Source organism: Chrysemys picta, chromosome 3, assembly GCF_011386835.1.
Source record: "Chrysemys picta bellii isolate R12L10 chromosome 3, ASM1138683v2, whole genome shotgun sequence".
NCBI lineage: Eukaryota > Metazoa > Chordata > Testudines > Emydidae > Chrysemys > Chrysemys picta.
Window position 1 is genome coordinate 69,253,779 of NC_088793.1, and position 24,133 is coordinate 69,277,911.

A 24,133-nucleotide genomic window follows, 5' to 3' on the forward strand; every position below is an offset into this window, starting at 1 on the left:
TATTAATTACTGTTTAGTCACATTTCTTGTCACAACACGTTGGTTGGTAGATGGAGTTAAAAACCTATGGAAAGGTAGAAAACTCCAGCCCAAGGATCAGAGATGATTCTTTGAGCTCTGGAAAGAACAAAAGGGGTATACTACTTTCCATAGGTTTCCACCTTGAAAGAAGAAGTGAAAGTCCAGATGGACTAATTTCTCCATTGCTGCAATCACAGAATCTTAATGTCCTTAAGACATTGAAAGGCCAGTTCAGAATTAACAAATGTTGTTTTATTAGAACATTGAGATATTTGTCTTTTTCTGCTTGTTCCCTGTGCGCCTCAAGAATTCTGATGAGATGGAAACTCACTCTGAAGTTCACATTTTGCTTGCTACTCTCTAGGGCTGCTTTGTGTTTAAACCAAGTTCCAAGAAGAGAAGGATATCTTCATCAACAGGTTAGTGTATTTTGATATATATTGCTATGCTTTAGAAAGGATCACTTGATCCCATAAGCCTCAACTCTGATTTTATTCTGTAATTCCCACATATGGATTTCATTTACTCCCCAATGCCAACACAATATTGAAGAGCTGTCATCTCTTTAGCAGCAGCACCCCAGCTAGTTATTAACTGCTATGAAATTTCTTCATCTCCAGCGCTCTGCCTTCATTGCCTTCTTCATCTTTATAAAAATCTTTTTTCAGGAAAACTTTTTCTCCATACTGTCATAAACTGGTATTTTGTCAAGCCAGTAAACAATAACTGATAAATCAAAGGAGAACCATCATTGATAGGCACTGAATATTCTTACCTAATCAGAAATGATGCATTATTCAGCATGCCGATCATATTTCACTTTGCTTATCTGATTTTGGTGAGGAAGAGGTCAGGAAAAAGCCCTTTGTACCTCTAATGTTCTTGTCCATTGTTCCTCATTATTTATGCTTCCCATCCGTCAGCCCCCATGTAGTATTCACCATCTGAGAAGAACTAGACAAGACTGACTCCCCTTGGACCTATGAATAGTGCTGCTCAGTTCCTGTTGAAAGCAACTCAAGAGATGTCCTGTCCTTACTCCCAGGTTAAGCATGCTGCCTTGGCAGCACTCCTAATCCCTGCTAGCCCCAGAGCTGTCAAAAACGGTGACAATTTGAATGAAGAAGAGTGCAAAAAAAAAAAAAAATGAACCAGATTTTAAATCTCATTGGAAAACACTGCAGACTCTTTTATCACCAGAGGGATATACTGTAACACCTGCTTTAAAATTAATCCAAAATGATTTTCAGGCCTGGCATGTCTGAAACCCCAGGAGATCGGGAAGTCTAACCTAAGTTTTCTAACTGTCAGTACGGAGCACTACTAGATAACTAAGACAGTGATTGGATTTTATCATGGGATAGACTTGGGATATCACAGTAGAATTTTTCTTTTACTGAAAACTTTGTTTGTGTTAACATTCTGCTAAATTAATCTTGCTAAAACTGATGTTGCTCCAATTTAGCAGCCAATATGCAATATCACTGTCTTTGGGAATAGTTCAATGAAATTTAATACAAACGTTAACTAATTTTGCTATTGTAAACCAATCAATGTTTAGAATAATCTTTTAAATATCTTTTTGGGGAGATTTAACATGCTACTGGTTTAAGTGAAATATCTAGTTAATTGCCACATCCCTAGAGGAGATGACATTCTCAGATTAAAAAGATGCAATTTAATTGAGTAGGAGTCATATTTTTTTGTTTGTTTTTAACTCTGAGGAAAAGAAGAATCCAGGAGTCGTCAAATATACAAATCAGCTCTCCATCTTTTAGTTGTGCATCTTGTGGATCTGGCCATTGTTAAAAATATTGGCTGGTCACTGCATGTGTGCACAGGCTCATCCCCTTCTTCCATTATCTACTCAGGACTAGATTTTTAATAGTGTTTAGGTACCTAAAGATGCAGATATAGTACCTGGTGGAATTTTCAAAAGTGCCTATGCATCTAATGCCCATTGGGACTTAAAATCCTATTAAAATCTGATTGAAAATCCCAGTAGGTCCTGAGATGTATCTTTAGGCACCTAAATACCTGTAAGTCTGTCCCTCAGTCTAAGACACTGATTTTGTTTACCTTTCTTTCTGGCTATTCAGAAAATGGACTCCAGGTATGCATTTATAAGTGCAAGAGAAGGCCATGCATATGCACAGACGTCTATTAAGGCCTAAGAAATAGGTAGTGCTCTCTCGTTTGTATGTTCAGCTTTTTGGCCCAGTCCTGCAAGATGCTGAGTACTTTCAAATCCCATTAACTTCAGCTAGAATTGCTGGTACTCCACATCTCTCAGGACCAGATCTTTGTGCACACTTGCACCTAGCATCTGCTGTCTAGACACTTGGAGGGAAAAAAAACAAAATAATTTTGGTATGATCACACACACACATGGTGGTTTGTGTTGCTTTTAGTTAAGCTAAAAAATTATAGATTTGCAAGACCAAAGGATCCTGGAGCCATTTAAATGGCTTTGTTAGTGTAGGTCAGTGGTCACCAACTGGTCGATCGCGATCTCCGGCGGCAGCACAGCATGGCTTCCGCTAAGGCAGACTCCCTGCTTGTCCCGCTCCACACTGCTCCCGGAAGCGGCCACTGCCGCCCTGGGGGCAGGAGGGCAGGGGTCTCTCTCCGTGCTGCCTCTGCCTGCAAGCACCGCCCCCGCATCTCCCATTGGCCAGGAGAGCTGCAGGGGTGGTGCTTGCGGGACAGCGCGCGGAGCCACGTGCCCCCCGTCTTCCCTTCCCTGGGGCCACAGGGCGTGTTGGCCCCTTCCAGGAGCGGTGTGGGGCCAGGGTAGGCAGGGAGCCTGCCTTACCCTCGCTGCGCCCGCTGCCGATCAGGAGCCACTGGAGGTAAGTGCTGCCCAGTGGGAGGCCACACCCCGACCCCCATCCCTGAGCCCCCTCCTGGAGCCAGCACCTCGTACCCCCTCCTGCATCCCAACTCCCAGCCCTGAGCCCCCTTCCAGAGCCAGCACCCCATACCCTCTCCTGCACCCCAACACTCTGCCCCAGCCTGGAGCGCCCTCCTGTACCCAAACTCCCTCCTACAGCTTGCACCCCTCACCCCTTTCTGCACCCCAACCCCCTGCCTCAGGCTCAGCCCAGAGCCCGCATCCCCTGCCCCAGCCCAGTGAGGGTGCGGGAGAACAAGTGACGGGGGGTGGGGAGGAATGGAGTGACCGGGGCAAGGCTTTGGGGATGGGGTGGGGCCTTGGGGAAGGGGCGGGGTAGATCCTGAGTTGCCCTTAGATTCAAAAAGTGATCTTGGGCGTAAAAAGGTTGGAGGCCACTGGTGTAGGTAAACAATGAGCTCTTTGATGGGGGTTCCATTAATCGCCAGTAGTGATACATTTGCAGGCGCACCAGCTGATTCATTTCTTACTCCTAAGGGAATTATGTGCCAAGAAATTTAAAATTATGCACATTTTATTTGTCAATAAATAATTGTGGCTCCAGCATGGCAGTGGGGAGCACAGGCCACTGGCTGCATTGAGGTGGGAGATCACCGTGAAGCTCCCACTTCCCCCGGTACACGCAGTGAGGCTGCACCTGACCCTGACACAGTGCAAGGGCTGGGCCTGCTCCAGAGCCGTGCCCCTCTGCGCCAGGTGCACCAGGTGTGGGTGGGCAGGCTCAGCCCAGCAGGATCCAGGTGTGGGGAGGATCTAGGTGTGTGGGGAGAGGTTTCTGTGTGGGGCAGTCTTGATGTGGGTGGCTCAGTGGGAGATCTGGATGCAACGAGGTTCATTGTGGGGTTCCGGGTGCAGGGGCAATGGGATTCTGCAGGGGATCCAGGTGAAGGTGGTTGGGGGGAGGGTGTCTGGGTGTGGGGGGCTCAGTGGGGGATCTGGGTGCTGGGGGAGTGGGGCTTGATGGGGTGGGGTCCAAGTGCAGCTGGTTGGGGATCAGTGGGGTGGAGTTCTGGGTGTGGGGGCTTGTCGGAGGGGTCCAGGTGTAGAGGGGTCGGGCTTGTCAGGGTGAGGGTTCAATGGGCCTGCTTAACGGGGGAGCCCCAGCTGCTGCTGAGGGGACGCTGCATGCCGGGCTCCTGCTTCCCCCCCATGATTCCCCTGTCTTCTCCGTCCCCCTCACTCTCACATTCCCTCCCCCTGCCCTATTCTACCCCTTTCCTTCCCCACTGTCTCTTCCCTCCCCATCCCCTCATCCCCCCTTCCCTCACTTCCCCCAGCCCCACCGCGGGCACTCACTGTTTTACAGAATAGAAAACAGGAAGGCTTCCAGAACACAGAAGGGGAGCAGGACTGGCACTGGGATCCAGGAGGCTGCGTTCAACCGCAGAGTTAGCGGAGCCATGGAGAGACAGCTTCCTTCAGCTGGGCTTATAGAATGGGGGGGGGGCAAGTGGCATGTAACCCTGTGTGCCCCCCCCATGCCTCGCCTCTGTTTGGAGGGGGGACAATCCCCCCCAAAAAACTGCACCCGTGGTCACCCCCTTGCCGCCATGCTCTTCCCTTTGCTTCCCTGCCATTTTCTGCGGGCGTGCAGTCCTGCAGAATCCCCCGAGGAGTAATTTCTAGAGACTAGAATGCAGCTGATTGCTTAGTACCTGATTATTAAAGGGAACTTACAGTTTTGTTGTAACATTTATTTTTGTTTTCATGTCTTTGCTATTGCAAAGAGAAAAGTTAATCATTGTATTCAATCCTGCATGCCCTGACAGTTAACTGAACTGTTTATATAACCGTCAGCCATTGTACCCTTCCACGTAGTGTTAGCTGTCCTCTAAGCCAGGGGTTCTCAACATTTTTTCTTTCTGAGACCCCCTCAACATGCTATAAGAACTCCACAGCCCGCCTCTGCCTCAACAACTGTTTTTCTGCATATAAAAGCCAGGGCCGGCATTACGGGGTAGCAAACGGCATCTAGGAAGCTGAGTGCAGAATGTCTCAGCAGAGAGACGTCAGGACACTGCTAACAAAGAGGGTCTGATATTTAAGAAGTGCTTATTAACTTTAAAGTTCAGGGAGGTGAGGGAAGGTTGGAGATGGGGACCAGAAACTTAGACCTGGTCTGCACTTAAAAGTTTTGCTAGCATATGTCAGGTGTGTGAAAAAATCACATGCACCCCCAACTGACATAAGTATGTTGGCAAATGTAAACGCTGTGATATCACCACAAATGTGCTTTTCCCGGTTGGGGAACTGGAATAAGATATAGTGGCAAAAGTTATTATTTGTATTATGCCATTCTAGGAGCCCTGATTATGGACCAGGACACCTTTGGGCTAGACATTGTACAAACACTCAACAAAAAAGACGGTCCCTGCCCAAGTTCTTTAGTTTCTTCTGGTATAAACTGCATCTCCACTGGGAGGTTGCTGGCATTGCTATACTGGCAAAGCCTTTCTAGTATAGACCTGATGTTACTGTGGAATAATGGAGGGGGACCAGAGGCCTACTGCAAGGCACTGTGGAAGACCCCATGGCTGGTTGGTTGCGTGGACTGTGAGACGGACTGAAACAAGTTGGACAGTTTGGGAAGGGGGATATTTATAATAAGGGAGACAATGCTAGTTTATCCAGCTGCAAGGCAGGATGTGGATGGTTGCCAAGCAGGGTGGCCTAGCGCAGTGGTTCTCAACTGGGGGTCCGAGGCCCACTGTGGGGCCGCGAGCAGGTTTCAGAGGATATGCCAAGCAGGGCCGGCATTAGACTTGCTGGGGCCCAGGGCAGAAAGCCAAAGCCCTCCGGCCTGGGGCTGAAGCCCAGGGCTCCAAGCCCTGCCACCCGGGGCTGAAGCCGAAGCCTGAGCGACTTAGCTTCGCAGGGCCCCATGTGGCTTGGAGCCCTGGGCAATTGCCCTGCTTCTAACTCTGGTCCGGGCTTTTATATGCAGAAAAACAATTGTTGTGGCCCAGGTGGGCTGTGGAATTTTTATAGCACATTGGGAGGGGGCCTCAGAAAGAATAAGCTTGAGAACCCCTGGTGTAGTGGAAAGAGCACTGGACAAGGATTCAGGTGGTCTGGGTTCTAGTCCTGGGTCTGCCACTGGCCTGCTGGCTGAGGTGGGCAAGTCACCTCTGTCTCTGTTCCTGCATTTTAGAGATGGTGATAATGATAGTGACCTCCTTTGTAAACTGCTTTGAGATCTGTGGATGAAAAGTGCTATATAAGAGCTAGGTATGTATGTTTGTATATATTTATGTATCTTTTTGTCTCAATCTGGGACCAGTGGTGAAAGTCAGCTCATTCACCAACTCCTTCTGGCAACAGCCTCGACATACTTCCCTCACTTGTTCTGCCTACCTGATAGAGATACATGCAGTTAGTAGACAAATAATGGCTTATTATGATTGAGGATAGATTTCCTTTTCAGCCATTGTCTAGTTTGCTTGTGAAAAAAAGTTTTGTTTTTATAAACACCATTATGATTGCCTTTTATTTGTATTTTTCCAGCTGACTATTTTAGTGAAGGTAAAAATGATTCAGAGGACAGCGGTCTTCGATTTGCTACTTGTCAGTTGTTATGGAAGCAGATCAATTCTGAAACAGAGGTGCGTCCTGCTACTTAATACTAACTATACATTTTACATTTTAAATCAATTCTGGTGTTTTGTTCTTATTTTTCTGAGTGATTTCCTTTACCTGCAGAAAAGATGAAAGGTCTGAGGCAGGAAGAGAGCCAGAAATGTGGAGTGAGACTGAAACCTCCATGAGGAACATATAAAAAACACCACTGGTACACTGTTTCTAACCATGACACACATACCAATTCTGATGCATAAGCTTCCCCTCCTTACCTTACTGATGGTGTATTGCCACTGTCTGCTTCTAATCCAGTTGTGTGTTTTCTAACCCACAGTGAAGTTTAGGCTGCTCTAAACCTCAGTTTTGTGGGGTATAGGGCATCTCAAGGTCCATTTTGGATTAGAATGCACGCTGGTGAATGGAAGATGGACACGTGCTAATATGGCTGAGCGCTTAGTCTGGTGAACTGGTGTCAACAGTGTCTTTTATATACCAGTGAGAAGTGCTATAATGATAACCACCTCAAATGAAGCAGGCCGTTTTAGGAAAAATAAAATGTTTCCTCAACCTCTTGGTTACTTGAGGCCTTATAAAATTAAGTAGCCTATAATTAGGAGCCCAAAACATTTTAATAAGTTTAACATTGCAAGATGGAGCAGATGAAGAGAGATTTTTATTATGGTGGGATTTTTTTGAGGGAAAGCAATCCCAGAAAATATTCTGTCTACTAGCCTTCCCTCTTCACCTGTTTCTCTCCCCCACTTCCCTCCGCGTTTAAAGAAGAACTTGCAGCCTGTGGTGAACTTAATATAACCGACTAAAAACATAAAAGCAGTGATAGGTCGTGGGGTTTTATACTTTTCTGGCTGTGTTTACCAAAGAGATATGTTTAAATCAGGGCTTGCTTCCATGCACCTCATTATTATTAATTAATTATTAATATTAATATGCAGATCGATTTCCACAAATAGTTTTTGGGGAAAATTCTGAAAAAGTCAGATTTTTTGTTAACATTTTTCTAAACTAAACATTTCAACATTTCATTTTGAGATGATGTTTGAAATGTTTCATTCAACCAGAATAAAAAAAAATTCATTTGAGGGAGAAACAATGCAAAAATTCAGGTTTTGGTTTGAAACAAAGCAAAAAAAAATTGTGTGTGTGTGTGTGTGTGATTTTTTTTTTTGTTCGACCACTGAATCAAAAAATAAATTATTCACTCAGCTCTAGGGTCTTGGTAGAACAGTTAAATTCAACCGTGTACTCAATGTGCAGTAGTGGTCAAAAAAGCAAATAAAGTGTTAAGATGCCTAAGGCTCAGAGGAGGCAGCAGCTGGCTGGTCACAGCCCCAAAAGACAACCCCATAAGTGATTTTTGTTGTAAGAAGTATGTGATTAGGTTTTGGTTGGTAGAGGTGAAACCATCTGTCCATTACGTTTTCTGATATTCCTAAACCTGACTACAACTTCCCTGTGTATTCCAGCAGAAGAAATATTTTGGGCTGGAGGTAGAGAACCACAAATAAACACGTTTGATAATCGAAGGAAGTAGAAAAATACTGCAAAAGTATATCTGTCTTTATTGATTTTTTTAAATTATTTTTTTCACGTTGATCCCAGTATGAAAATAATTTTTCAAGGATAAAAGGGAGTAGCGGAATGGTGACAAATAAGGCATGTGTTGGCGGAAGATACTTTTTCATCATTTAGGCCTAATACTTTCCTTAGCTGATTTTTTTCTGTTTAGATTTAAATAAATTGAATGTTGACTCTCCTGTGTAACTGTAGAATTCACACAGAAAATGCTTGTAGGTATTCTGTAAGACAATAGGGAATAAGAGGAGTAGGCATGGACATCCTGCCAGAAAATAATTGCACTGTTTTGTACATCCAGAGGTCACTTGCTTTTTCATAGCTAAATAAATTTTTTTTCTCCTCTGTGCCTGAATCATTTTTAAAATTACTGTTCAACCTGTCATGCAGCAACATACTTAAACAATGCAGTATCCCTGACTATTGAGATATTTGATCAAAGCATCAAGGGAAAACAGAAATCAACACTTCTGTTTCTGCCACCTAATAAATTATACACTCTGGTCATAATTGGCAGAAAAACAGAATATTAATTTAGAATTGGACCCTGGATAATTTGCTTTGGGGCTTTTAACAACCAGTAAAGTGACGAGGGAAGTGGGAAAAGGGGGACTCCAGTGTCTCCCCACCTATGTATAATAAAAGCTGTGTGTGTGTGTTTATATGTTTTCTAGAAAATACAAGAAGAACTCAATAAACAATTATTTGATAACCTAATAAGTTTTCTGAGACAATCTTACTCTGAATTCCAAACAAAGAAGACAGAATGGATGTGTCGGATGAAATCCAGTGAAATTCCTACTGCAGCTCTTGTCCTAGGTAACTTTTTTGTATTTTAAGACACTTTGTGATACATCTGTCAAATCTCTAGATTAGATTAAAGATCAAAGGAAATTGATTTGGAGCCTTCCAGCTATTGGAGCAAGCAGCTTGAACTTCAGAAACATTAACAGACAAGAATCAGAGGAAAGCTGTATTGGTTTTAGTTCTCCTCTTGTTTTTCTCATATGTATGAAGGCACAGTGTGAGAGCATCTCCACCATAGGTTTTGCCTTAGGCAATAGGAGGGAGTGGACATCAGAACATTTGGCTTCTATTCCCATTTCTACCACCAGCGTGCTGTGTGGTTTGTCTGATTATCTTGGTTTTTTAATATGGCATCCATTACCATGGGATATGAGTGCCTCATGTATATTTATGAATTTATTCTCCCAATCCTCCTTCGAGATAGGCAAATATTGTCCTTATTTTTTATTTATAGTTTTTATTTTTCCAAATACAACAAATATACCAAAACACCAGATTCATCATAATACTCAAAGTAAGTAAAGAGGTTAGATTGAAGAGCAGGGATAGGAGGGGAAGCAAGATATCTACCTTAAAGAGCTACTATACTCATAGACCTCTTAAAAAGTCAGCCCAAATTGCTTTGAATTATTTGGACATTCCGCTTCTGCAGAATGTGAGTCATCTGTCAGATGCAAAGTCAGCCATATCACTGAGCTAGCTACACATCAGTGTTTGGTGGGGATTGACTTTTCCATTTTTTCAGGATTAATTTTTTTAGTTACCAGTGTTGACCACTGGGACCATGCTGCTTTGCTACCAGGTAACCTCCAGGTATCAGGAATATATCCATGGATGAAATTTAAGGAGAAGGGCTTCAACTTAGCATCCAATATCAAACTGGTCCTTTGACCCACCTCATAAGAGAAATTCTTGATACTGGGGCACTCTCAAAACATATAAGCTAATGCAGTACCCAGGGAGTTACATTACCAACGGTAGTCTGAATTTATGAGACTCTGTGGCAGGTTGGACTAGGTCTGGAGGCCTCGCAGCCCTGCATCACCTTGTCCCAGAATAGAGCAGCGAGAAGTCCTCCAGGCAGCCTAGAGTGGCTGTAGAAGAACGGCCAGTCAGAGAGGCTGCTGAGTGACCAATAAGGATCCAGATGAGCCAGATAAAAGGCAAGCAGCAGAGCAGCCTTCAGTTCCTGCCTGGAGCTTGAAGAGGGAGAACCAGGTGCTTGGCTGGCTGGCTGAGCAGCAGGTCCCTGGATAGCTCACTGTGGAGGCAGAACCAAGCCCAAGGAAGGTTGCCAAAGACTGGGTGCCTGGTTGGCTGGATAGAAGAGCAGCAGGACCATGAAAAGGTCAGTGCAGGCAGACTGAGCCCGGGGGACTGAGACCAGGACCTGCCCAGAGCAGGCAAGGGTACCGAGATGGGTCCTGCTGGTCTGGTTAAAGACTGAACCCAGGGAGGGCTGCGGCCCTGGGTAGGTGTCAGAAGAAGGCAGTGTCTCTGGGAAGAAGCCTAAGAGCTACGGCCCCATATCAGAGCCGGAATAAGAATTTGGGACTGTATACCCTGGAAAGGGGGGACAGCGTGTGTGGCTCGGCCGGAGGGCTGAGCTGCCGAAGACCAGCCGAGAGAACCACAGGGTGGTGGGCGGGAGCGCTTGCGAGAGGAGGGTGCCACCCCATTGAAAGAACAAAAAACCAAAAGCAGGCTCGCACCTAACCAAGAGAAAGGGGGCCATCCACGAGATGTGTGTGTGTCCTTCCCCCCCCACCCCCATGAAAAGAACTGTGTTTGCAGGCACTATCGGCCAGAGAAATGGAGGCATGCATGAGAGGCGGGTGCTAATCCTGTTACAGGCCTTTAGCCTTCATGGGGATCATTATATTAAAAAAGGGGGAGTCTTTTGGTGAATAAGCCTTAGTCTCAAGTCTAAAGTTGCTTTTTTAACATTAGATACAATTGTATATATTGTCTCTCTTTTTGACAAATGAGGAAGTGAGGGAAAAAGAGATATTTGGGCAAGGATTTTATTCACAGAAATCAATGGGAGTGTGCCATTGGCTTCAGTGGGGCCAGGATATTGCCCTTAGGGTAGGTTTTTAAGGCCCGGCTTGACAAAGCCCTGGCTGGGATGATTTAGTTGGGGTTGGTCCTGCTTTGAGCAGGGGGTTGGACTAGATGCTCTCCTGAGGTCTCTTCCAACCCTAATCTTCTGTGATTCTATGTCTGCATGTCAAGAAAATACCTTCGGTTGGCCTGTGTCAGCTGACTCAGGCTGGGGCTGTGGGGCTGTAAAATTGCAGTGTAGACTCTCGGGCTGGAGCCTGGGTTCTAGGACCTTCCCCACTCTCAGGGTCCTCCTAAAATTAGGTCTGTGCTATGGTTCTATCTGGTGTGTTTTTTTTAAAATTTGGTTTAGCTGAAACAGTTTTACAGTTGGTTAGAAAATGTTCCCATTGTACATAAATCCAGGGAGCCTATGGCAGAGTTGGTGATTGAACTCAGATCTTCTGAGTTCCAGTCCTTCGTCCTTGGAAGTGGGGATAAAAGAAATAACTAAGCAGCTGTTTCAATTTCCCCTTAAAAATCTAATGTGTACATCACTAATCTTTAGACTCTTTGGAGGTTGTGGTGGAGAGAGAGATGATAAAACCTGCTTGAGTTCTGAGATCTGGTATAGTGGTAGTATAAGACTTGTTCGTTGTCTTTCTCCATCCCTCCAAAATTCTGAATAACAAAAGAACTGGCTTTTCTTCATTCTTGCTAATGAGTGTTCTTGACAGCTTGTTAAGTGGAATCCAATGCAGAATTACATCAGCAGGAATCAAACCACTGTTAAAAAAATAACTGAGAAATATTTAGGTCTCAGGTGCCTCCTTACCTTCCTTCCTTCTGGAAGGAGCTTGAGGGATATTTCTGTTGCTGTCTCTAGAGAGGGAAAGTAATCTGTGATACCATTGATTTTAATCAGCCATCACTAATATGGAATTCTGAATACAATTTTTCTTCATAACTTACAGGTGACCTGTCATTTTTTCACTATTCTCTTTCTCGTCTATTTGGGATATCTTCTCATTCAGTGATTCTGATAATAAACGGGGATAATCCAGTATTGATTTTTCTTCCTTCTAGGTGTAAATGTTACAGATCATGACGTGACTTTTAAAAGTCTCTCAGAGGTTCTTCAGGATAACGTTACTCCTTATGTAGTCTCACTGCAAGCCAAAGAATGCCCAGGTATATAACGTAATAGCTTTAACAACCTGTTCAAATGGTGAATGCCATTAACCATAAAGTCTATCTTATATTTTTTAATTATAAAAATTATGGATGGAAAAGACCTTTTAGGCCATCTAGTCCAATCTGCTGCCAATGCAGGATTGTTCTCTGCAATACATTTTCTAGTTATGTCCAGTTTTGTTTAAAATAATGAGGATTCCACCACTTCTTGTGGGAAACTATTCTATCTTTGTCATCCTGTTCAATTTGAAATAAAGCTGTTGCATATTTTAAGATATTTTTAATAATTTTATATTTGGTCCAACCATTTCTTACTTTAATCCTCGGGAAGAAGTAGATGTAATAACTATCATGGTTTCAGGGTAACTTCACCTGTATTCTTCCCTCCCTGGTCCACTCTAGGGTGCCCAATCAGGTGTCAAGCCTCCAGCCATCACTTGTCTCTGGGAAGGGACCTCTGTCAAATTCCCTTTTTTAACCGGGGGTTTTACAGCTGTATAGCCATGTTCGATACAATGTGACATCTGCAGCAAGACAGTCTGCCTTAAGGCCAGCACCTGGGCTTACCTTTCTCTCCAAGTGCCATGACAGGTGTGATTTACCAGTAATCCAAACAGCTCTTTCTAAGCAAGTACATTTATTCTTAGGGCAAAAGCTTTGTGTGCGAGAGAGAGCCCCAATAAACGGATTTAAACACACACTAAACAGATCAGGAGTCACCCACCAGTCTTATAGTACCCAGGACCCTAGTAAGCCAAAATTTTTCCAACCTTTCAGCAGGGTCTGTTTGTTGAATCAAAAGAAAGAACCTGTGTCAGTTCAAGCTCAGTTTTTTTATATCAAAAGCCACTTCTTAGTTTGAGTCTCTGGAACACCCAGTTGGAACTAGTATATGCAAACCTCCCCAAGGGTTGTACTTCTCTAGAGTTGTTTAGTTACAGTGACTCATCTTAATCACCTTCCTCAATACACAGTTTTTAGTTTCTGGAGGAGCTGTAGTAACCCTCTTCCATAGAGTAGACTAGAGCACAAACATATAAACCATTCATAAATTTTAGTAAGTGGTCCCCAAAGATACTGCATCTGTCACAGCAAATATTCGATTATAAACTGAATCTCCCTCTGAAAACCCTAGTCTCTTTCAGCCACCAACTTCATGTCTCTGAGACATTTTCATAGTGAGGAGAATGACACCTGTGGTTTGTGTTTTTTTTTGGTTTGGTTTGGTTTTTTTTTAATGCCAAGAACAGGCCTCATGGATACGTATTTATATTTTATGAAAAACCTAACATCATCTATGTTCTGTAAAGCTTTATGTATATGAGTTTCAATGTGTACATATAGCAACTTATTTTACTGTAATCAGGAATATCTGTAATAACATTTTCTTCCAAATATATACTTTTTGTAAACTCAAAAGACTAAAATCACTCCAAGAAATGTACTCAGATCTCTTATTTAGCCTTTTAGTCTAACTTTAGGTTACTCTAGCAGTGCACAAACAGTGCATTGCTCAAGCCTGAGGGAGAGGTAGGATCAGTGTCTGACCCTTTGATTTCCTCCCTTCCCCACCAGACAAGCTAGTAGTGTTAACTATTGTTATACACAGCAGTCCTGATATATGGAGGTTTGGGAGCTGCCTGGGGAAGTTGAAAATAATGCTCCGCAGAGAGGGTGAGCTTGGGGAAGGGGAAGAAAAGACAAAAACAGGATGATCGGGGGAGAGGGGTGGAAATAGGTGTGGTGTGGGTTAGAATTCTAGGTAATTAGGTGAGAGTCTCTTCATTGTGTGCCTCTATGTTGTAAAGGCATAAAACATCTGCTTCAGAAACTGATGGGACAGCTAATGGACTGCTGTGTAGATGTGGACTCATTTGAAGAGGAGGAATGTGTTAACATTTCCCAGAAAAAGATACGCTGCTCAATGGCTTCTCTTTCCAAATGGTACGAGAGTGTAACAAAGGTAGGCTTTCATACTGCCATTTTACAAAATATCTGGCTTTTAAGTCTCATAAAATGTTAATTGCATGACTCAGTCTTGTATCTAATAGTCAAAACACTAGCAAAGTTAGTCTTTCATTTAGTACTAGGTGATACCTGACCCTGAGACCATCAGAACCTAAAAGTATTCTTTCACGAGTATGAATGCAGTTTCTAATTAAATATTAATGTCTATCTTTTTGAAAGGTCACTTTTGAAAGTGTTTTCAAAATTCAAAAAAAATGGTTGTTTTAGGCTAATCCTTTGGAAGTGGAAGCTTAAAACTCAAATCTGACTTCCTATCAAATGTTGTTCTCTCCAGACAAGATCCTTGAAGTATTTGTTTTGAAAAACAAAGTATAAAGAACAGATGATCAGTGTTAAGTCGGCCTTTTACGCAAGCTATCTGAAGCCTGCACTACACAGGCAGTTAATGATAGCAAAACCTTCCAAATGTTTTATATTTTCTCACTATTGAAAAACTAAAAATTAGGAACACAAATATTTTATCAAAATTATTGAGACTCTGAGGGTCTCCTCTGGTTTCCTACTGGGTAATTGGACAAAAAAGCATAGAATAATTTTCCGTATTACTTTGTATTTACATTGACTTCAGTGGGATTTATGAGCTTTGTTGAATAGAAATGGACTTTCGCATGTGCTTAAGTCTCTGCTAAATTGGGACCTAAAAATGTTCTAGCAACCAGCCCGAGTAGCTTGAGTATCTCAGCTGAGATACAGGAGAGATCTTCTGAGGGACAGGAGGAAAAAGAATCCTACTCTCTGCTCCCAGTGCTGGGAAGTCATTATGCAGATTCTGCTTTAACCTAATTTGGAATAGCCTTTATGGTGTTAGCACAGCCCCTCAAACAGAGTAATAGAGAATCTGTGCAACTGAGGATGTTTCATCCCTTTTCAATTCCCAGGCATGCCTGACTTGCTACTGTGATCTTCACAAGAAGTGGTGCAAATCTGTGTGCCCATCCCAAATTGTCCCTCCCTTTGCCCAGTGGAACCACACCAGAGGGCTCTGCGGAGATAAGGGCCGGATTGGCCCTTGTTGAAGAATAGTTTTCTAACCTACTCTCTGTTATAGCTGTTTCATTTAGGTCACAGGAGAGGAACAGTGGTGATGTACACAGTTAGAGAAGTACCATGTGTTCCTTAAACACAGCTAATTTTGTTTATTTTGGTTAAGTTGTCCATGTGGTAATAGTGTTATAACATGGGAGACAAGAGACTTACTTTGTATTTTCCCAACTTCTGTTTTATAATATATGGACAATGGCTTTGAAGAAAACAGGTTCTGAAACTCCAAGCAAAAAAATAACTTCCTCTTCCAGGCACTGGCAATCTCCTCCAATTGTGGTTATCTTCAAGGACATGGAAAGTTTCACAACGAAAGTACTTCAGGACTTCATAGTTATCAGCAGGTAATGTGCCCTGAGGTGTTGGACTGGTGCTCTTTTACTCCCTTCCACTTTTTCTAGTTGTTGCCATAAAATTAAAGGCTGGAGCTCAGGTATCACTTTTGCTTGGGGTGGTAACCTGCCCACTTTGCCACAAGAATGCAGGCCAGATCACTTGAGTGCTGATGGTTCTCCAGTGTTTCTCCCCATATGCCCAGAAGGACAGAGAGGTTCTCCATAATTACTGGAAAAGCATTGTAGAGTGACTCAGCTAAATGCAGCACAAAGAATCCTTGGATATGCCCCCAGAAGTCCTAGCGACACTTGTGGTTGAGGGGGTGCAGCAGCAGTAAGGACACAATAACTCGGGTACAGCTTCTCAGTACAGCTGCTGAGATCCAGGCTAGGCTAAACAGGGTTCTCAGACCTCATTGTTGATCACCCAAGCTAACTCTGGAGTTACAACATATCTCTTCTTGATTGTAAAATCCTGGGACATGCAGTATCCCTTTACAAGGACATGGAGAGGATGGAAAACTGAATCAGAAATTTTGAGAATAGCAATAGTGGTGCAGGTGAGCAGGCAGTGGAAAACAAGCACTGTTAGCAGTAGAAATGATGAACTGTTAGAATACTACCTAATTTCCAGAGTTCTGAAGTCTTGAAGGGGTGGTTATTGTCATGGTGCCTGTCTAATGCGGAATAGCTGAGTTCACATATTTGAAGTTGAGTGGGAGGGTTCCAGCACTAGATAAGTTTGGATGTTTGTCCTGTGGTTTGCTAGAGCAGTGGCTCTCAACCTTTCCAGACTAGTATACCCCTTTCAGGAGTCTGATTTGTCTTGCGAACCCCAAGTTTCACCCAATTTAAAACCTACTTGCTTATAAAATCAGACATAAAGATACAAAAGTGTCACAGCACACTGTTACTGAAAAAGTCTTACTTTCTCATTTTTACCATGTAATCGTACAATAAATCAATTGAAATATAAATATTGTACATACATTTCAGTGTATGGTATATATAAAACAGTATAAACAAGTCACTGCCTGTATGAAATTTTAGTTAGTACTGACTTTGCTAGTGCTTTTTATGTCGCCTGTTGTAAAACTAGGCAAATATCTAGATGAGTTGATGTACCCCCTGGAAGACCTGCGTAGAAGAAGTCTAGTGTCAGTGCAATAACTGTACAATTAAAAGTTGTCTTCCTTAAAATCTGGTACTGTACTGCTGGACTAGAAGTCAGTCAATGTTGTGCCTTATCTTTTAAAGAATGTGCTGGGGATTTCCCTGGGAATTAGACAAATGCACTTTACTTTGTTATTACAAACTAATTTACCTGATACTAAAGATGGAGTTAAAACATCTTGATGACATAAAGTTTAAAAAAAACAAACAAAAACCATGGTTTCTGCATAGGAAAATCCTACTTCTTCAATCTGTTAGAATTCTTTGAGGTAGCCAACAGAATAGTAGATAAGGGACAGATGCTATATATAACTTTAAAAATCCCTCCTAAAAAGTGGCTAAGGAAATGATATATAGTTATGGGATTAGAGTTGAAGCCCTGTCATGGGTTGAAAACTGGCTAAGAGGTTGAGAACAAAAAGAAGGAATAGTCAGTTTTCATCAGGGAAGAAAGTTAGTAGTGGGGTGCCACAAAGATCTGTAATGGGACTAGTATTATTTAATATATTGGTGAACTTTAAGGGGCAGTGTTAAATTGTATAACACTGTTTTGGATAACATGAATCTAGAAAAGGGAAGAGGCTATACCTCTTATAAAGCAGTGATATACCCTCATTTGAACACAGTGCTCAGTTCTGGTCATCACATGTCAGAAAAAATGAACTAGACATAGAAAAGATCCAGAGAGGGCAAAAATGATAAGAGAAATGGAAAAACTCCAAAACAAAGAAAAATTTAGAAGTTTTAGGATTGTTTGTTTTAGAGAAGGAACAAGTGAGTGAGTGTATAGTAGATCTAAAACTTATTGCGTGCGTATATATAGAAAGAGCTATTTGGGCATTCCAATTTTCCTTTTCTCGTAACACATGAACAACTTGATAAACAGTGAAATTAAAAAGCAGTACATTTAAAACTGCTAAAGATACATGAATTACACCACAAATAATTAACTGTGGAACTCACTGCCACAATATGTTTTTGAGGCAAAGAGTCTAGTTAGATTTTAAAAAGAGGTGTGTGTTATTATTCATATATTATATTTATTAATCACAGATATGCTAGGATAAAAACAAGCCAAACACAAAACTTTCTAGGAGATAGAATTAACTTCTCCCATAGGAATGCTAATTTGTGTAAATATGCAGTGGTGTTGTAGCTGTGATGGTCCCAAGATATTAGAGAGACCAGGTGGGTGAGGTAATATCTTTTTTTGGATGAACTTCTGTTGGTGAGAGAGACAAGCTTTTGAGCTACACAGAGCTCTTCTCTCGGAGTATCTTTCTGAGACCTGAGGAATAGCTCTGTGTAGCTTGAAAGTTTCTCTCTCCCCAACAGAGGTTGGTCCAATAAAAGATATTACCTCACCCACCTTGTCTTTCTAATTTGTGTAAATGTCAATTATGGATCACTTTATCCCCTTCTTCTGAAGCATTTGTTATTGGTTGCTATCAGAGATAGGATTGGTGAAGATAGGGACTTTGGTCAGATCTGATACGGCAATTCGGAATTCAGATGAATAATGTTTCTGGTTCATCTCAGGATGTTAATGTGGGTGGAAAGTTACAATTGTTTGAATTATCTAACTGCATTCCATACTTTCAGAAAGTTGGGTTTCTTGTAAGTTCAATTCTAAATGTCTTGCTTTATTTTTTTATTTTATTTTATTTAAGGAAACTACAATACTTGTTAAAGTCTTGGGGCTCTTGTTTTGTTTTGTTTTGTTTTGTGCTAGACACCGTATAATCACAAAAAACAATCAGGCCTTGATCTATGATTGTGGCCCTTAGGTCCTACTGCAATTCAAAGAGTAAATAATAATTTCATTCCCCATTTAATTATTTTTATCCATGTGAGCCTTTCAACACTATTTATTAAAGTTGTTCCTTAAAAATGAAAATAATTTCAAGGCATATTTAGAAGGACCAGGTTCAGGTCCCATGGTGTAGCAGGCTCACCTAGTTCACGGTAGGCATTATTGAGTCCTCTGCGGAAACACTGGGTCAGTAGGTGGGTAAAGACAGGATGGCAATCCACCTTGGAGTGGAATGTTGTGATGGTAGGTAGATAGACTTTTATCTTTTTCCGCTAGGTAAAACTAGCAAAGGGAAACCTTTCCTGTACTGTAACACTAAAAGCAGATGTTTTACAAGCATCTTCCTGAAGATTGGTCCTCAGGATACAGTTTGATTTGTTTTTTTTTCCTTGGGTGCTTATAATTTCTGCTCTACCCTTTTCATTTTCTTCCCAGATCAAAACTCCTCTTGTTAGAATTGTAGCTGTCTATTTACGTTGTACCTTTGAGAGTAGTGCTGTATTGGGAATATACTGTGTTGCCTTGTGGTTGTGGTGCTGGGGAAACCCGCATAACTATTATGTTTTCTTTTTCCTTCCCCACTTTGTGGTCTAGTCAGCACATACATGAATTCCCTCTTGTACTCATTTTTGGAATTGCCACGTCTCCAATGATCATCCACAGGTTACTTCCTCATTCTGTTTCTTCTCTGCTGTGTATAGAGCTTTTCCAGTCTCTTTCCTGCAAGGAGCACCTGGCTACAGTAATTGACAAGGTAATTCCATTTCTAGATAAATGAGGGAGGAATAAATGTGTACAAGTATGGTGTATGTATACATAGCATCTTATGCTTTAAAAGTAGACTAGTGTGAAGCTTTTAAAGTGGGATCTGTTCTTGAGAGCCATATGTTCTGAATATTGTCTCTGTATACCCATGTCTTTAAGCTCACTTACATATGTTGAGAGTTTCCTCTTCACACGTGTTGGAGACATTCAGAAATTATTCAGTACATATCTTCACTTCTCGTTTGTATTAACGTTCATGCACACACAACTATATGGTTTTCATTCACTCCCCTTTATTATAGTGCTGCTTTGAAGTAAGATTCACTTAGTTCTAAATAGGGATGGCTTCACATCGCTTATATTTACACTGAATATTGCAGCTTAATGTGAATTCTGCAGCCCCTTGAAAATGAGCAGAATTATCCAAATCTAAGGTCCCATCATGCAGACACTTTGCTCGTGTGATTTCAGTGGGATGCATTTGTAGAGTGCCAGCAGAACTATTGCATATGCTTGCAGAAAGTAGTTTTGTCCCAGAAACCTGCTATAATATTTGTTCTATCATTCATAATTTGAAAAATTATGGGTAAAATTAATGTCAAGTTTGAACATAACTAAAATCAGACAATATAAAGTTCAGGATGTGGTGGAATCATAAGCTTTAAATAAGTGTGTGTGTTTTTGCAGCAATGGAAATAAATGTGGTTTGGCTGAAGATGACTACATGCGTTAATCCATTAATATAGTTTAATTTTAGCACATTCTGAGAGTTGAACCAAACGCTGCTTTGCTATTTCCATATTCAAGAAGGAACATTATTATAATTAGCTGTTGCTACTAGCAGTTACATTTACCTTGAAATGTAATCTATTCTGGTAACATTTAGCAAGGAAATATTTTTTTTCCCTTTGTCTCCTGCAGCTACTTCTGACAACTCAGTTTCCCTTTAAACTAAGTGAGAAAGTGTTGCAAGTTCTAATCAACATATTTTTGTACCATGATTTCTCTGTCCAGAACTTTATCAAAGGATTTCAGGTAAGCAGGAGTAAGACGAATTTCAATTACAGATAGGCGGTGGTGAAAATGCAATAGGATTACTCCTTGGCGGCAGACTTGTACTCAGTTTTTTATGGCCTGATTTTACTCCCATTGAAGTCAGTGGCAAAATTCCCATTGAATACTATAACTGAAATCAGGTCTCTAGATAGGTTTTTTTTTTGGAAATGGGAAAGCTGTTGGGAAGCTAGCAGGAATTGTGGGAAGGCAGTTTAGAAACCGCTTATTCTGTGGCACAATCATATGAATAAAAAATTAGAAACAAAAAAAGAGAATCTACCTGAAAGGGTAGAAACAAATTTTGTATGTATTAATTGTATAGGTATTCTTTGATGCCTTTCAATTTTGCATGCTAATACTAAAAAAACGTCAATCATATAAAGAATTTTGTGACAGGAAAAATCTTTCCATCTCAATATACCTGCCCAGTTTTTGTACTACTACCTTTTTTTTTTTTTTTTTTCCAGAATGACTGTGGTGCAGTCTTTCAAAAAAAATTGCATTGAGTCAGAAGGATGTTTTCTACTATACTGTAAGGCCCCAGACCTGCAAACACTTACACACTTAGTCAGGGGAGCAACTCAAAGTAGCATAGTTAAGCACATGTGTAAATGTTTACAGGATCAGATATGTGAAATGTGGGATCTTGTCATGTTCCGTTGCTTCATTTAATGCATTCTAGCTAACATTTGTGCCTTAAATGATACACTCTTTACTTGGTGCTTTGGCATTTGTGAGGTTGGGCCTGGTCACATAACCCAACAAATTATGTAATACCTAATGTAATTGCTGAATTTTGCTATTATTCAAAGAATAAATAAATCAAGTAATAATTGAGCAGCTATAGATCTCGTATAAAACAAAAAGCAATTGACTGAATGATATGGGCAGCAGAAAATGTCAAAATGAGGTTGCCTGTATTATTCATTGAATAATAATCAACCACCTCTAGTGACAATGGAAAGTAGAAGATTATTAATGTAATCTGATGTGTTGACTGAATAGACTCTAACATTTTTAAATAAATGTCATTTTAGCAATTGTTAATAAATTGCTTAGCTTATTTAAATGCTAGGACACCGCAAGGAAAGTGAACTGCATAGATATTACAGGTTTTTACTGCATTGTCTCTTTCAGCTGTCTGTTGTGGAGCATTTCTATTCCCAGCCCCTCAGTGTGTTGTGCTGCCAGCTCCTGGAAGCTAAGAAGAGAGTAAATTCTTTATCTCACAATCAGTGTGAAAACATTCGAAGCCTGCCATCTTTTAGAAGGTAAAGGAGAAATAAATATTTTGAACAGTCCTATATTCAATGAGCATTTTTTTTAATACTTGTAAATACAGCATTGTGAAATGTGTAATTATATGTGCGTATATTACACAAAACAGGGACAGTTGTGAATTACTTCTGAAATTCTTTAATCTCTTGTCTAAAGAATGCAGCTTTTATTTTGTGTAAAATCTGCTGTAAAATCCTTCTGTTGAAAGATCCATTTTTTCCTCTTGTCCTTCGTGTAGAAACATATTCTTTTGACAAATGATCTAATCAGTTGAGAAGTTATGGCAGACCCAGAACTTAAACTGCAGGATTTTGTAGTGGCCACAGACCCAACAGAATCCTGACCACCACCATTTTTAAAATATGTATTGTGTAACTTTATATTATACCAATATTTTTGTTTGTTTTTTACTTCAGATATGTGGAAAGTCAAGTCTCAGAAAAACAAATTGCACTTCTGACTGAGGACAGTTTTTTAAAGGTAAAGTGTAAAATCATTTGGGGGATAGGAACAATCTTCCAAAACCCCCATCTTTTTGCATGAAAAGGGATAGAAAACTAAGGTAGAACTTGGTTCTGTGTAGCATCTTTCATTTTGTAGATATCCTAAAACATGTCTAATGATTTGAGAGCTGGGCTTTAGATCTACATGATAGTCCCAATTCTACTCTGTGGTGTGTTGGGCAGGTCCCTCAGCCTTTCTGTGCATTGAGTTTACCATCTGTAAAATGGGTAAAATAATTACCAGGGAGGTTGTGGGGCTCAATTATTTAGGACCCACTCTTACTACTTATTCAAGCAAAAAAACCCATGAAACTCAATGGAGTGTTTGCCAGAACAAGGGACGAAGAATTAATCCTGCAGGCTGTTCCATATGTGGGCTCCTGTACCTTGTGTAGATCTCCATTAAAATCAGTCAGACTCCCTATGGATACAAAGTGTTCACTCACGCTAAACAGAATTTCAGGACTGGGGCCTTAATTTATAAAGCACTTTTAAAATCTTCAGATGCATGTCCAATATAAATGTTTTACAAAATGAGCTAGATATAAGTGACAGTGTAAGTAAATGTTACAGCTGTTGTAGGTGTAGCCATGACTCTCACACTGCCACAAGCATAAAAATTTGTTTTACAGAGAAATGTTAACTCAGGAGACCTAGTTTATCCTGTACTCATTTTGAGTATGCTCTTTTCCTACCAAGACAGCACCTAGGCTGCCATAAAATCCAAGGGTCAGCATTTCTGTTAGTTGCCTAAATCTGCATTTTTAGTTTCCAGTCTAGTTTTAAACATTTTAAAACCACTTCAGGATTAAACTGTTTTAACATGTTTTTGCCAGCCAGTGTTAGTGGGGCTAAATCATGTTAAAATACATTGAATAAAGTGTTCAAGATTACAAGTGCATAAGGGAGTGACAAGGTTTACTTGTAAGCTAACTATATCTCCAGGCTGCTAGCAGAACATTTGAAGGGATATAATCTGTTTCTCTAAAATATTTTTATATGGACTTTTGAAGACATTGCCATGCCTTAGTGAAGGCCTTACGCTGCCTTCCCTGACTGAGTGACATTTGATCTGCTCAGCACCGTTGGGCTGATATACCACCTCATTCCAAAGTTAAGTTATTAATTATTTGTATTAATATAGCACCTAAGGGCCCCAGTGATAGATCAGTACTCCATTATGTTACGTTTGTACAAACACAGAACAAAAAGATGACCCTGCCCCAAAGAGCTTACAATCTAAGTATGAGACGGGAGTACAAGGAAATATTGAGACCATACTCCTGAGACCACAGGATACTCATGAAACCACAGCATGATAGGCAGTGGTATCAGTATACCAGCAGTGAAAACTGTTGTCAAGTTTTTTGTAGCCTTCATGGACAAAGGAGAGTTTTAAGTAGGGATTTGAAGGTGGATAATAGGGTAGCTTTGCAGCTGTTTATGGTAGCTCCTCACAGGTATGAGGGGCAGCATGGGAGAAAGCACAAAGGCGCTTGTTTGAAAATTTAGCAAGTGGGTGATGAAAGCTGGCATCATGGGCCAGTTGGAAGTGAGGATGAGAGATGATCGGTAGGGTAGGGATAGGCCATGAAGAACCTTGAAAGTGAAGACAAGCAGCTTATGTCTGATGTGATGATAAAGAAGATGAAATGAGTGGAGGGATCCAAAGAGAGAGGTGACACAGCCAGTGCAACAAGCTAGAAAAATGACCTATGGAGTAGCATTCTGGATGGCTCTGAGCAGGGTAAGATTGCATTCGTCCTGACCAAAGAGAGGGATATGCACGGATCAAGATTAGAACTGATGAGAGAATGGACTAGAATTTTAGGGGCCATGTCTTAAAGATGTTATGGAGATAGCAAAATTTAAACATAGACTGGATGTAAGGACCTAGACTGAGGTCTAAGTTGAAGATGATGCACAGACTATGGGCCCGAGTGACAGGCAAGATGGTGGTTTTGTTCACAGTGATAGAAAAAGGAGATGTGGA

The 24,133-nt window shown here is 41.3% G+C and overlaps 1 protein-coding gene across 5 annotated transcripts in view; it reads left to right on the top strand.

Annotated features, from left to right (window-relative positions):
- Positions 1–24,133, top strand: part of ORC3 (origin recognition complex subunit 3) — a 75,263-nt gene that overhangs the window by 11,391 nt on the left and 39,739 nt on the right. For 3 of the 5 annotated variants that reach the window (XM_005299700.4, XM_005299701.5, XM_065590171.1), the window contains exons 2-11: positions 386–440; positions 6,440–6,537; positions 8,779–8,923; positions 12,041–12,145; positions 13,957–14,111; positions 15,425–15,561; positions 19,133–19,292; positions 20,225–20,338; positions 21,497–21,630; positions 22,054–22,117. In XM_005299700.4, coding sequence (XP_005299757.1) covers positions 386–440; positions 6,440–6,537; positions 8,779–8,923; positions 12,041–12,145; positions 13,957–14,111; positions 15,425–15,561; positions 19,133–19,292; positions 20,225–20,338; positions 21,497–21,630; positions 22,054–22,117 — 1,167 coding nt within the window. Of the gene's footprint in view, positions 1–328; positions 441–6,439; positions 6,538–8,778; positions 8,924–12,040; positions 12,146–13,956; positions 14,112–15,424; positions 15,562–19,132; positions 19,293–20,224; positions 20,339–21,496; positions 21,631–22,053; positions 22,118–24,133 lie in introns of all 5 variants that reach the window. The other 2 variants (XM_065590170.1, XM_065590169.1) reach the window with 1 other exon arrangement.